Source organism: Osmerus mordax, chromosome 6 (genome assembly GCF_038355195.1).
Source record: "Osmerus mordax isolate fOsmMor3 chromosome 6, fOsmMor3.pri, whole genome shotgun sequence".
NCBI lineage: Eukaryota > Metazoa > Chordata > Actinopteri > Osmeriformes > Osmeridae > Osmerus > Osmerus mordax.
Genome location: NC_090055.1, coordinates 330,828 through 345,869, shown reverse-complemented (window position 1 = coordinate 345,869; position 15,042 = coordinate 330,828). Strand labels below are relative to the sequence as shown.

Genomic DNA, 15,042 nt, shown 5'->3' with positions numbered 1-15,042 from the left:
ATTGTGACCCACCGTCGTATTGCGACAAATTTACCTCATACAAAAACAAAGTGAAGCATTTTCTTTTAACTGTCGGGCTGTCTCAGACCCCCCACATTGGAATGGTTAAAAAATTATTTTTATTTGTTTTTGTATTGGGTAAAATTGGGTAAACACAACGATGGTTCGTTATGAACCTTTGGGTCATGTGACCCGAAGGCAGCACAAGGGTTAAGCTGATACACACAGGTGTCTGCTGGGAGAGGGTTAGGGTTAGCTAACCCTAACACCAAGCAGGAGGACAGGTGTGTGGGAGAAAGAAAGAGGAGGCTTATGTATTTCATTTGGATCTGTTTCAAAGCAGAAAAACCCAGAAGTGTACTGTAATCTCACTGTAGTGTATCCTACTTCTATTGTATGCACCCACCTACAGTCAAAATAACATCCTAACAATATATAGAGCCAAATGATGTCTAAAGTGACAGTTACTACACTCTATTCACAATCATTTTCCACCTAAAATAAACTGATTTAGTCATGAAGCTGAGAGAGACAAGACCAGTGTGGCTCTCTGGGTCTGGGGTTGGTAATCAGGTCTCTGGGAGAGTGTCTTTTGTAGTGTTTCAGGGGTAGACCAGAGCCTGGTCTCTCCTCTCCAGTCTCTATGGGGCAAGACCAGCCCAGGCCCTCATTGTACGTCAGAACAAAGTACGTCTGTGGCTCGGGGTAGAGAGGGTCCTCTGTGGCTCGGGGTAGAGAGGGTCCTCTGTGGCTCGGGGTAGAGAGGGTCCTCTGTGGCTCGGGGTAGAGAGGGTCTTCTGGGGCTCGCGGTAGAGAGGGTCCTCTGTGGCTCGGGGTAGAGAGGGTCCTCTGTGGCTCGGGGTAGAGAGGGTCTTCTGTGGCTCGGGGTATTGCATGTGTTTGAGTGGGAGTGTGAATGGGTGAATAAGAGGCAAAAAATGTAAACCACTTCGAGTGCCACTAAGGTAGAAAAGTACTATATAAATGCAGTCCATTTAACAACCTTTATTGAGCAACTTGATAAAATGGCATATTAAAGAGGAGTGTCAGTCTGTTAGCTGATTGGCCAGTCTGGAGTAGCAAGGTGAGAGGACACTCCTCAGCTTAGCCTGTGATTGGCCAGTCTGGAGGAGCAAGGTGAGAGGACACTCCTCAGCTCAGCCTGTGATTGGACAGATGGAGGGCGGGGTCTGGGGTCGCCAGAGCGTCTGAGGGCGTGTCCGGCTGTGCTGTCAGCTGCTTCATCCGGCTCTCCAGACGGGTGTTCCGGCTCTTCTGGACCAGGTTGCCCCCAGCGAAGCCCAGAGCCCCGCCCCCCAGAGCGGCCGCCACCCCCGCCGCCTTGAAGCCGGCCAGGAGGCCCAGCGGACCAGCCAGCACGCCCCCCAGCACGGCGCCTGCCACCGGCAACACAGCCAGGCTGTACCCCACAGCCTGCACAAACCCAGAGCAGGACACACACTCAGAGCAGGACACACACTCAGAGCAGGACACACACTCAGAGCAGGACACACACTCAGAGCAGGACACACATTTAACCCGTGTGTTCTCTTCGGGTCATTCTGACCCATCAGTCATTGTGACCCACAGTCGTATTGTGACAACTTTACCGCATACAAAAACAAAGTGAAGCATTTTCTTTTAACCGTCGGGCTGTCTCAGACCCTCCACATTGCGAAGGTTAAAAGAAAATGATTTTTATTTGTTTTTGTATTGGGTAAAATTGGGTAAACACAACGATGGTTCGTTATGAACCTTTGGGTCATGTGACCCGAAGGCAGCACAAGGGTTAAAGCAGGACAGGGGCTTTAACATGACTGAAGAGAACAGAGGGCAAACTGAAACATTTATTCATATTGAATAGTTGACAGTGAACACAGACATGCATAGTTCACACACACGTGCACACATGCACACACATGCACCTCTTTGGTGTTGAAACCTTTGAGGTCTAAAACAAACTCTTTATGATAAGAGTGTTCAGATGTCTCTTTGCTTTCATGATCACACACACACACACATACATATAAACACGTGTGGACTCACAACCCAAACCTGCATCAAAGCTTTTGCAGTTTAATTATCATCATTTATTAAAAAAAATCCTAGAGATGTACTTTGTGTTATTACTGCTGCTATCTTCAGAGAGGAAGATGCTCTGGTAATTAATGACTGACTCCTCTGACCATCCACCCTTACACACACACACACCACCCTTACACGCACACACCACACGTACACACACACACCACCCTTACGCACACTCATACGCACACAGAGTTGATTAACACTGAAATGTTGATTTAATCCAGCTCATATTCCCCTTCCACCCCGCAGCAGCTCAGGTAAATCACCTTTCATAAGCTCAGGGTAGTGAGGTCTGTAATTCTGGTGGCGTGTGAGTGTGTGTGAAAGAGAGAGTGTGTGTGTGTGTGTGTGTGTGTGTGTGTGTGAGAGAGAGAGTGTGTGTGTGAGTAAAATTGCCTGACCTGACGACAGATGACATACCCGAGCTGAAACAATACTGCTACCACACCACTGAGGGAGGGAGAGACAGAGGGAGAGAGAGGGGGGGGGGGGGGGGGGGAGAGAGAGGGAGAGAGAGACAGAGGGATAGAGAGAGAGAGAGGGAGAGAGGGAGAGAGAGAGAGAGAGAGAGAAGATGGAGATAGATCGAGGGAGAAACAGAGATAGACAGAGAGAGGAATGGAGAGAGGGACACAGAAAAAAGTGATAAAGACAGAAAGAGAGACAGTGATAGACAGAAACAGACATGTTTATGTGTGTGTATATGTCCTACAGCAGGTGTCCTCTCCTGGGGACAGGAGCCAGGGACAGGAAATAACCCTAACAGAGGTACAGGACGTATATGCCCAGATGACTTCCTCTAGAATTTTCCACACAAGCAAGAAATAGTGCCTGAATCTACAGGCCACAGAAAACATCTTTCTCATAACATGTATCATTGAGCTGTCTCTCTAAGTTCAAGTCTTTGTGTGTTTGAGAAAGAGAGCATGGGGGAGAGATAGAAAGAAAGAGAAAGGGTGGAGAGAGGGGGAGGAGAAGAGAAAGAGATAGAGTGCGAGGAGGAGAGAGAGAGGGTGGAGAGAGAAGGGGAGGAGAGGGGAAAGAGATAGAGGAAAGATAGAGAGAGGGTGAGGAATAGAGAGAGAGGATGGGGAGGAGAGAGAGATACAGAGAGGGTGAGGAGGAAAGAGAGAGGCTGTATTGAGCTGACAGCAGGATTCTGAACGCTGCTCCTGAAGGGCTATTAAACAGTCCTTCAGCCCTCCCCTTCATTCCTCCCTCCTGCTACACTACATCAGCCCTTCTCTCCAGCCCTCTCATCGCTACCCTCTCTGTCACTCTCCCTCTTAACCTCCTCCTCCCCTCTCTGTCACTCTCCCTCCTTACCTCCTCCTCCCCTCTCTATTTCCTTAATTGCAGCTTTCCTCCGTTTTCCAGCGGATCAATAGGGACAAATGCTGTGGAGGCTGGGAGGCAAAGTGCCATCGATCTCCCAAACAACAAGCACACGCACACGCATGCACACACGCACGCGCGCGCACACGCACGCGCGCGCACACACGCACGCACGCACACACGCACGCACGCACACAGGCACGCACACACACACAGGCACGCACACACACAGGCACGCACACACACTCAGGCACACACACACGCACGCACACACAGGCACGCACACACACAGGCACACACACACACACAGGCACACACACACACACACAGGCACACACACAGGCACACACACACGCACGCACACACAGGCACGCACACACACACAGGCACGCACACACACGCACGCACACTCACACACGCACACGCACGCACACACACACACACAGGCACGCACACACACACACGCACGCACACACAGGCACGCACACACGCACACTCACACACGCACACACACGCACGCACACTCACACACGCACACACATGCACGCACACTCACACACGCACACACACAGGCACGCACACACACGCACGCACACACACACACACGCACACTCACACGCACACACACAGGCACACACAGACACACGCACACACACAGGCACGCACACACACGCACACTCACACACACGAACAGACAGAAACACAAGCAGACACACAGGTTGACAGGCAGGTAGACAGACAGACAGGTAGAGAGGCAGGTAGACAGACAGACAGGTACAGAGGCAGGTAGACAGACAGACAGGTAGAGAGGCAGGTAGACAGACAGACAGGTAGAGAGACAGGTAGACAGGCAGGTAGACAGACAGACAGGTAGGTAGACAGGCAGACAGACAGACAGCTAGACAGACAGGTAGACAGACGGGTAGAGAGGCAGGTAGACAGACAGACACACCTTCCCTAGACTCCTGGTTCCCTCCTCCACACTGGCAACTGCTGTGTTGACGTTGTCTTCTATACTGTCAATCTTCTCCTGCTGGGACTGAAAGACAGCGGTTATATACACTGGAGACACACACACACCAGCGCCCAGATAGATCTGCCAGTCTAGATCCTGCTCCTGGCTCAACACAGACCATCAGATTAGGGAGGGTGTGTGTATGTGTGTGTGTGACCCTGCGGGTGGTGAGGGGGATGGAGAGGCTCTAGGTAGGTTCAAGGAGGATTAGTGAGGAGAGGGAGGGAGGGGGGCAATATTGTGAGCAGCTCATGAAATATTCAGAGTGGCAGCTGTGTCTTTCTGTGTGTCTACATCTCTCTGTGCAGTGGACAGTCAGCTTAACCAGACAACAGACCCTCCCTTCTCCTGCTCCTCCCTCCTCCTCCTCCTGCTCCTCCCTCCTCCTGCTCCTCCTCCTCCCTCCTCCTGCTCCTCCCTCCTCCTCCTCCCTCCTCCTGCTCCTCCCTCCTCCTCCTGCTCCTCCCTCCTCCTCCCTCCTCCTCCCTCCTGCTCCTCTCCCATCTACACCTCCTTTCACTTTTTCTCCTTTCCATTCCTAGCTCTTCTGCCCTTTCTTTCCTATCTGCTCCTTCTCCCCTCCCTCCTCATCCTCCTGTTCCTGCAGGTTAGACACCAGGAGGAGAGGGTTTAGGGAGGTCTAGGGTCTACAATCAGACAATACTGGTGGGTTGAGCTGGGCATCTCTCCTTCCCCCTGTCCAACACAGTCTGCAGTTCAGCTGCTCTCTAGAATCACCAGGGACCCCCCATACACAGAAGAGTGTTTACACAGTGGCTGAGAGCTTGAGTATTGGTCCCTCAAGGACACCAGTCACCCCAGAGAGACTGCAAGCACTAAAAACATCTCTCTGCTTTCTCCCAACCCTACATCATTGTCCACACCTGCTCTCTCTCTCTCCTTTACTACACCTTCTCTCTCTCTCTCTCCTTTACTACCACACCTTCTCTCTCTCTCCTTTACTACCACACCTTCTCTCTCCCATTTTGCTATTTCTGTCTCCTCCATCTTCCTCCCGGAGGAGAGCGATAATATGAACCGTCTGTTCTCCACCTGCCTCACCGTACGGCCTGTTCCTCGTTTCCCCTGCGCACTCCGTCTCCCTCCCTCCTCCTACTCCACCTTCCCCCAGTAGAGCAGAGCAGCTCCCCCCCCCACCCTGGAGCAGCCTCACCAGGCAACACACAGCCCCCCCCCACCCTGGAGCAGCCTCACCAGGCAACACACAGCCCCCCACACACACACACAGGTATAGGTTGAGCAGAATGGGTAAACTTACATGCACCAGTAGAGAGAACTCTGTCACCAGACCACGAAGCTGCTGCAGGTCCTGACAGACACAAACAATTGAAATGAATCTGATCAGGTTGCACTGTAGACTGTTTACGCTCTAACATGGTACACAGCTGCCTCCTGGCTTGGTGAGGGACTTCCTCTCCCTGGTAAACTCTTGAACAGAGACACAGTTCCCTTTTTCACCCGTAACACTAACAGGAACATAACACTTCTTTCCCTGAGGGCTCTTTAACACGAAACAAAACATTTCTTGTCCAACTATTTATCATTCATGTTAATATTTGACAGACACAAATGCCCGCACGCACACACACACACACCCACCCCCTCTAGAGTGTCCCAGGACTCAGCAGCACTCTGGTCAGCAGGGATCTCTGGAAGGCGGAGCTGGGTTTGAGTGGCAGGTGGAGGATGGTACAGATCATCATCATCATGAGAACGGCCTGGTGGACAGGTGGAGGTGTGGGCGGGGCGGAGGGGGACAGGTGGAGGTGTGGGGATTGAATGCAAAAGCAGAAAATCGCGTGCTGAAGCTGATGCCCGGTCTCTGATTGGCTGGACCAGCCTCTCCAGGGCGGGGCCATCTTCAGGACGGACACGCCCACACAGCTTCTCCATCTCTCTGATGTTGGCCCGGAGCTGCTGCAGAGGAGGGGGCAGAGAGAGAGAGTATAGAGACACAAAGAGAATATAGAGACCGAGAGAGAATATAGAGACCGAGAGAGAATATAGAGACCGAGAGAGTATAGAGACAGAGAGTATAGAGACAGAGAGAGTATAGAGACAGAGAGAGTATAGAGACAGAGAGTATAGAGACAGAGAGTATAGAGACAGAGAGAGTATAGAGACAGACAGAGTATAGAGACAGAGAGAGAATATAGAGACAGAGAGAGTATAGAGACAGAGAGTATAGAGACAGAGAGAGAATATAGAGAAAGAGAGAGAGTATAGAGACAGACAGAGAATATAGAGACAGAGAGAGAGAGTATAGAGACAGATAGAGTATAGAGACAGAGAGAGAGAGTATAGAGACAGATAGAGTATAGAGACAGAGAGAGTATAGAGACAGAGAGAGAATATAGAGACAGAGAGAGAATATAGAGACAGAGAGTATAGAGACAGAGAGAGAATATAGAGACAGAGAGAGAATATAGAGACAGAGAGAGTATAGAGACATAGAGAGAATATAGAGACAGAGAGAGAGTATAGAGAGAAATAGAGAGACAGAGAGAGAATATAGAGACAGAGAGAGAGTATAGAGAGACAGAGAGAGTATAGAGACAGAGAGAGAATATAGAGACAGAGAGAGAGTATAGAGAGAAATAGAGAGACAGAGAGAGAATATAGAGACAGAGAGAGAGTATAGAGAGAAATAGAGAGACAGAGAGAGAATATAGAGACAGAGAGAGAATATAGAGACAGAGAGAGAATATAGAAACAGAGAGAGATAATAGAGACAGAGAGTATAGAGAGAAATAGAAAGAGAGAGAGAATATAGAGAGTAAATCGAGGCAAAACAAAGAGGAGGAATGTTCAGAGCAGGAAGGAGGGTTAGGGTTACACATTATGATAACAAGGCTTTTTAACCCTGAACATGTGAGCACGACTGGGAGGATTACTTCTATCCCATCAGGCTTCAGGGCAGAGTACACCTGAGGTCAGGGGGTTAACAGACAGCCAATACAGAACCCCGCTCCCTCACTAATTAGACATGATGAATAAACATAAACACACACGTACAGACACACACACACGTACACACACACAGGGACACACGACTGGATTAGCACTGAGCCAGTTAGCCCTCAGAGAGATGCACAACTGTCAACACGCTAATTACCTGTTTGCATAGGTTACCTAAAACAAACACAAAACAAACCCCCTCCTCCTCTCAGGCCTGTGGTTAGGCTGAGCTGTCACTCTGACAGTGGGGGAGAGACATTGGCATCTGTTTCCAGCTTGCTGACACTGCCAGGGTGGCAGGGGGCCTCTCTCTCTACTAGACCCCCAACTAAACCCCCTGCAGGTCCTGCTGGCTGCAGGCTGATGCTCTGCATCATCACCCCTCTTCAGCATCATCACCCCTCCTCAGCATCATCACCCATCTTCAGCATTATCACCCCTCTTCAGCATCATCACCCCTCCTCAGCATCATCACCCCTCTTCAGCATCATCACCCCTCCTCAGCATCATCACCCCTCTTCAGCATCATCACCCCTCCTCAGCATCATCACCCCTCCTCAGCATCATCACCCCTCTTCAGCATCATCACCCCTCCTCAGCATCATCACCCATCTTCAGCATCATCACCCATCTTCAGCATCATCACCCCTCCTCAGCATCATCACCCATCTTCAGCATTATCACCCCTCTTCAGCATCATCACCCCTCCTCAGCATCATCACCCCTCTTCAGCATTATCACCCCTCCTCTGCATCATCACCCCTCCTCTGCATCATCACCCCTCTTCAGCATCATCACCCCTCTTCAGCATTATCACCCCTCCTCTGCATCATCACCCCTCCTCTGCATTATCACCCCTCCTCTGCATCATCACCCCTCCTCTGCATCATCACCCCTCCTCTGCATTATCACCCCTCCTCTGCATCATCACCCCTCCTCTGCATCATCACCCCTCCTCTGCATCATCACCCCTCCTCTGCATTATCACCCTCCTCTGCATTATCACCCCTCCTCAGCTTCCTTACAGAGGGTCACACACACACTTTCAGCCAGCATGTCCTTCTGCCTTCTTTTGTCCTTACTCACTTGTCCTTCTTTTGTCCTTACTCACACACACTCTTTCTCAGACACACACACACTCTCTCAGACATGGGAAAGCACTCTGACCCTCCCATGGGGTAGTACAGGGTGGTGGTGAAAGGATAGGAGTGCCAGGATGTGTGTGTGTGTGTAAGAGGTGGTGGCGTTTTCACCTTCAGAGACATGGTGACTTTCCTGTGAACACACACCAACACACACACACACTAACACACACCAACATAGCCCCTCAACACACACACACACCACACCAACACGCAACACACACCCCTTCAACATACGCAGAGACACACAAACCAGCCGCTGTACACGCTTAATGCATAGAGGACTGTGTGTGTGTATCTGTGTGTGTGTGTTTACCTGTACAGTGCGGCTGGCAGTGTATCTGTGTGTGTGTGTTTACCTGTACAGTGCGGCTGGCAGTGTATCTGTGTGTTTACCTGTACAGTGCGGCTGGCAGTGTGTGTGTGTGTTTACCTGTACAGTGCGGCTGGCAGTGTGTGTGTGTGTGTGTTTACCTGTACAGTGCAGCTGGCAGTGTGTGTGTGTGTGTGTTTACCTGTACAGTGCGGCTGGCATTGATGTGCTCCTGATGCAGACGATCCCACTGTTGGCATCGCTGAAACTGACAAGAAACAGCGGCCAGCTCAATGTGAGTGTGACTCTGAACATCACACCTACGTATGTGACACATGTGAGTAGCTCCCACCTTCTGGATGTTGCTGTGGTGCTTCTCCAGCCTCTCCAGGTCGGTGGGGAGGGCTACTTTAGTGAACTTGTGGATGGGCGCCTCCAGGCGCCTTAGAGTAAGCTTGCTCCCCTCCTCTGCCATGTCTCCAGCTGGCAGGCAGGCTGCTGTCACACCAGCCTCACCCTGACTGGCTGCTCACACCAGCCTCACCCTGACTGGCTGCTGTCACAACAGCCTCACCCTGACTGGCTGCTGTCACACCAGCCTCACCCTGACTGTGTCCCCAGCACCTCCCTCACAGCACGCACACTGTCTCTTGGTAGCTGCGGATCACAAGAATAAATCACACATCCCTTAGGCACACTTACTCATATACAACTAAACGTATTCTAGCTAATATAGCCATAGTTTCAAATAACGTACAATGAATTTAGCCAGCTAACAAGCTATCTTGTTTCAAAACAAAAGTGTTTAGGGAGTGTCAGGGAGTCAGGTGGCTGAGCGGTTAGGGAATCGGGCTAGTAATCTGAAGGTTGTCAGTTCGATTCCCGGCCGTGCAAAATGACGTTGTGTCCTTGGGCAAGGCACTTCACCCTACTTGCCTCGGGGAGAATGTCCCTGTACTTACAGTAAGTCGCTCTGGATAAGAGCGTCTGACTAAATGTAAATGTTTAGCTAGTCAATGTTGACCAAGTATTTCGTTTCAATACAACCACATAGTAAACAGTTTGTTAGCAAAGGTAGTCACGGATTGTCCGAGTTTAGTTAGCACAAGCTAACTACAATCATTGGTTACATACAGTACAAGCAGTCAACCATCTACCGATCGTTTCAGGCAATATAGGCTACAGATAACACAAACAGCTATCAAGCTATTTAAACATACCGTAAAAGCTGTCGATGGTATACAATAAGTCGACAAAACGGTGGGTTAACGGTATTCATTAAAATGTGTCAAGCTACAGTATCGTCTTAACTTTCTGTTTGTAAACAACTTCTTGTGCACAGAAGAATTATTTCCGACCTAAAACCAGAGTTGAAACTTTATGGCCGTTTCCTGTCCGGACGACCCGCTTAGTTCTAGTGAACATTTTGAGAATACAAAATTAAACTAGAGAGGGTACAATTTCTGGGGAAATTGTAGGGTGTGCTTGCTTGCGTCGGTTGCACAGGGGTCCGTTTTTGAATGACATTTTTACAACTGATTTCTGTATATTTTATATGAAAATGCATACTTATTATTTATAAAGATTAAATAGATTTAAAAGCATTTTTTTTTGCTGCTCATTTACAACTGAAAATACGAGTGAAGTGTAGAATGAAATAGATGTCTTCTCATTTCCCCTGCAAGAGGCAGCCTCATCGTTGAATCAAAACGAATAAATTTGTCAGACCGGTGTAAAAATGGACCTAATCTCTATGACTTAAACGTCATTTTAAGTTTTTCCCTTCTCGTGATATTTTCAGGCATGTAGCCTACTCATTGCATTCATTCATTAATAAAGAACCCCCTTTGAAGATTATTCTACGACGTTACCCGGCAGTAGAAGATGGAATCGCGATTCAAACAGTACCATCTGCTAACTGAAAATATGCCCCCCAAAACGTAAATAAGCTTGACATTTATTTAGTGGAAAATCGCTCATTCATAAAAAGCTCACTGGTAGCGATCATTGTCAGTAACAACGCAAAATGCGATATAGCCCTGTGTGGAGAAGCTGCCCCGGTAAATTGTACTACTACGGTACAGTACTAGTAGACTACTGCTGTGTTCGTCTTGGTAGCGATTGCGTTGGTTGAATTGGATTTAACGTTCCGTTGTACAGTTTAGGCTGAAATTAATTATTTTCATGAACAGATTGACAACGTTTAGGCTGTGGCAATGAAGTTCAGGTTAGTAGTTAGATAGACTTTTGATTTAAGTAAGGGGAATGCCGAACATGTTCTGTCGCCGTTTAACTTCCTACAGCTGTGTAGATGTTTTTGTAGTGTCTCGCGTGGCTACAGCATTGCAGTGAGCAACACTGGTTTGAAACCACAGGTAATGATAATTTCACCCACAAATCGTTTACTTGTAATGTAATGTCATAATAAATCCTACAACGAAAATGTATTTGTGAGGAATGTTTATTTTAAAGATTGAAAACAGATGCATCATAGACCACTGTAGTATGTGTTGCCCGGGCAACAGAGGCTAATGTCATGATGCTAATGCTTCAGTGAAATAGTAGACTACCGTTTCCAAAGGTAGATGTGGGCCTACTTCCTTAATAATATCAGCTAATATTGTACATTACATTTCATAATTGTGTTTCACATCACAAAGTAAAATGAGTAAATAGTTATCACCCTGGCCTCTTTGCTTGTGGCGTTCCTGCAGCTTCCTTGCAGTAAAGCTATAGTTAGCCTAGCTATCCCTCAAGTTAACAGATGTGAAACGAATGTTCTGCTACAGGTAGTCACGCGTGTTTTCGTGACGTTAGTGACGTAGTGACGTTAGTAACGTCAGTGACTGTGGCTAGCAAATTAGCCACCGTTAGCTTCACTTTTCACCACAAAAACGCAATTTCTACTTAAACCATGCAACGGAACGTAAATAAAAATACAACCAACGCAATCGCTACCAAGACGAACCTTTTGACACCGCCGTTGTGTATGTAGTCCAAATATTGACTGATCCTTAGGGGGGCGAAAATAAATAATAATAATAATAAAGAAATAAATATATATGTGAGAGAACAAAGGTTGTGCTCTCGCCGAAGGCTTGAGCACACCCAATAACAGAAATGTAGCTAGAATCCACACCTCAAACAAGTTAACCTAGACGCAAAACTATACGTCCAATCCAAAAAATAAGGATATTTTCCGAGACCCAAACTCTGCCGAAACCATAGATATCCTTTATATGACTGTGCGGTCAGAAATACAACTCTTGGCAGTTTCCAAATCTTGTTCTTTTTGCTTTCTCGACGATTTTGTCACCAGATTTGCATTGGTCTCTATGGGGCGAGAGTTGGGCTTTGTCTCGCTTTCGTGGGGCTCTGAACAAATGTGTACGTCTGTTGGATTCAACAGACAACTGTCTACGACCAGCACAAAATTAGCTATCTATTGATCCAAAAATGAAGCATGAAGAGCAAAAATTGTGGCAATGCTGGCAAACTAGAAATATCTTTTCAACAACATCCGAAGCTCAGGCCTCCACTCTAAGCGTTTCAGTCTGCACTCTAGGGTTTCACGTACACACCCATGTAAATCTCAGAAACGGCTTGAAAAAGTCATGAAACATAATCAGTGATATTGAAAAAAGTTGAATAGATTAAGGCTGAATTATTTAAAAATAGTGTAGGGTTTTGTCAAAATTTTAAAGTTTAAATGGTGGCTCTAGCTGAAAGATTGAGGAAGAAGAAGGATTTGGAAGTTAAAGAAGTTTGAGAGGATTTGAAAGAAAACTCCATTGGAAACCCATGTTAAAAATATTATGAATATTGATTTATATTAATTCAAGCATAAGAGGTACAAAGCTGAAAAGTCATAGCACCCATGGCCTGAAACTGCTGAATTTTTTGATAGCTGAACGGTTTTAATAGCTGAAGATTTGAAGACGCTGAAAGGTGCCACGGAAGAAATAGAAGAAAAATAATAAGTTGATTAAAGATTCAAAGAACAATACTTGGACTTCCGAAGCAGCATTCCAACAATAAAGAGAAACAGGAAAACAATAGTGAGAATGCTTAACAGCATTCTCACAATAAATATATATGTGAGAGAACAAAGGTTGTGCCCTTGCCGAAGGCAAAGCACACCCAATAACCTTTATTAGTATTGAACATTAGGCACATGCACAACTGTTAACAGCTAGGGATACATGATTGGATTTTATTTCCTTTTCTTTCTAAAAGCAACCATTGAACGTGCATCTGCCAAGTAATATCCCTATATTGACTGCATGAATACACAACATCGATCCTATCAAGCAAAATAACATCGACCATGAGAGGACAGTTTGAATCTTTCTTTCTCTCTCTCCCTCTCTCTCTCGACAACTATCAACTTCGAAGAAATCTGCGCCTCGTCCATTAATTGTATATAGCGGGACAAGTTATCCCTTAGCTCTCAGCGTGAGAAATGGTTGAAATGCGTGAGTCTTGAGAGCCCTGATTAGAGGGATGGAAACCGAGACCATATAGCAGGGACTAACCGTCCTCATAGCCTTTGTGTTTATGTGTGTGTATGATTGTGTGTGTATGATTGTGTGTGTATGTGTGTGTTTGTCTATGTGTGTGTTTGTGTGGGTGTGAGCTTGTCTCTCAGCAGTACTGTGTGTGTGTGTGTGTGTGTGTTTGTGTGTTGGAGTGAGTGTGTTGATGATATTGGGGTTAGCCAAGCCTCCCCCGTTTCTTCTGTGAGATGAGAATTGTGCTGATGGAAAGAAATCTATATGCCCCGCCTTTCTCTTTGTCTCTCCCAGGGCCCAACACCTTTTCACCTTTTACCTTTAACATTTAACCCCCGCACTCGCTCATGCCCTGGATGGTGAGAACACAGTGTCTCACAGCCCAGTTTGAACAGTGTCTCTCAGAGCCCAGTTTGAACCTCAAACCCCAGTCTCACAGGGGAGCTCCCTAGATGGTTCTGCTGTGTGTGTGTGTGTGTGTGTGTGTCACCCAGAAGGGGACTCCCAGAGGTTGGCCACAGACTGAGGAGGAGGAGCAGAACAGACATGAAAGTCTGAACACCCACATAACACTCAAACAACATGCATGTTTTTGGATGTGGGTCCACGTCTCAGATATGTGTGGGTATGTGTGCACATGCAGCGTGTGTGTATGTGCAGTGTGTGTGTGTGTGTGTGTGTGTGTGCATATGCAGCGTGAGGACAAGGTGCCTAATCCAGGACGTGCTCCTCAGCAGGAGAGGAGGAGCGGACGTGGGGAGTCGTCCTCAATATGAAACCAGTCCTAACCCTAACCAGTCTCAGATACAGTCTGTTTTCACTCATCCTTCCTCTGTTTGAACTCTATGTCATTTTTTTTTTTACATCTAAAGCTTGCCTTGTACTGCTCTATTTCTGTTCTGTAATTGTTGTATTTACAAAAGTAACATATCCACTTACTGTTCCACCAAAGATAATTATAAATCTGTGCTGCCACCTGCCAAGTAGTGTCTATGTGTTTTTGTGTCTGTGTGTTCATGTGTGTATGTGTGCTTATGTGTGTGTGTGTTCAAATGAGAGCTCTAATTAAGACTCTGGGGGTATCTGCTATCTGTCAGCACTAATCGATCGAGTGGGAAAGACTGACAGCTCCTTTCTGTGTGTGTGTGTATATGAGTGAGTGTGTGTGTGTGAGTCTGTGTGTGTGTGTGTCACTCTTCAAATAGAGCTCTCTACTGTGTGTTGGTGTTATGTTACTTGTCACTCAACGCTGTCACCAGAAATAGAGGATTAACACTCTTTCTCTCTATCTCTCTCTCTCTCTTACACACACGCACACAAACACATTCAAATAATCTGACAATACAATCCTTGTGCTTGTCCTTTCACCTGGGATCTGATCAGTTCCACACCTTGTCACCTTGTCTCCTGTCAGAGAGCTCGTCTGGTGATGAGATACAGGGACATTATGCTTTCTCACACACACACACACACACATGTACTCACACACACATACACACTCACAGACAGGTAAGCTTGTGGGCTGTAGACGGTCGGGTGTGTGTATGTGATAGAGAGAGATAGAGAGAGAGAGAGTGAGTGATGGCGGTGACAGTATGGTTGGCATGTGCTGTGAAATGTCACCATGGCGATCGATTGTGTTTAAGGAGGCTGGAAGCT

The 15,042-nt window shown here is 47.4% G+C and overlaps 1 protein-coding gene across 4 annotated transcripts; it reads right to left on the bottom strand.

The window, feature by feature from the left end:
* Positions 1–972: 972 nt before the first annotated feature.
* Positions 973–10,221, bottom strand: stx17 (syntaxin 17). 4 transcript variants are annotated; one of them, XM_067238820.1, is made up of 7 exons: positions 10,093–10,221; positions 9,225–9,529; positions 9,075–9,140; positions 6,059–6,376; positions 5,718–5,768; positions 4,376–4,462; positions 973–1,434 (listed from the first exon to the last, which is right to left on the bottom strand). In XM_067238820.1, the coding sequence occupies exons 2-7, from the start codon at positions 9,345–9,347 to the stop codon at positions 1,153–1,155; spliced, it is 927 nt and encodes a 308-aa protein (XP_067094921.1). In that variant the 5' UTR covers positions 9,348–9,529; positions 10,093–10,221; the 3' UTR covers positions 973–1,152. The 4 variants fall into 4 exon arrangements, with proteins under 4 accessions (XP_067094921.1, XP_067094923.1, XP_067094922.1 ...); XM_067238822.1 differs by having other exon boundaries at positions 5,718–5,759; XM_067238821.1 differs by having other exon boundaries at positions 6,059–6,373.
* Positions 10,222–15,042: the final 4,821 nt, after the last annotated feature.

What these genes read in the sequence shown, in the direction of transcription:
- stx17 (XM_067238820.1), bottom strand. Translation starts at nt 9,347, where the DNA reads ATGGCAGAGGAGGGGAGCAAGCTTACTCTAAGGCGCCTGGAGGCGCCC. An exon ending in ACCACAGCAACATCCAGAAG is followed by an intron (nt 9,141 to 9,224) that starts GTGGGAGCTACT and finishes GTTTCTTGTCAG; the next exon opens with TTTCAGCGATGCCAACAGTG. An exon ending in ATGCCAGCCGCACTGTACAG is followed by an intron (nt 6,377 to 9,074) that starts GTAAACACACAC and finishes CCTCCTCTGCAG; the next exon opens with CAGCTCCGGGCCAACATCAG.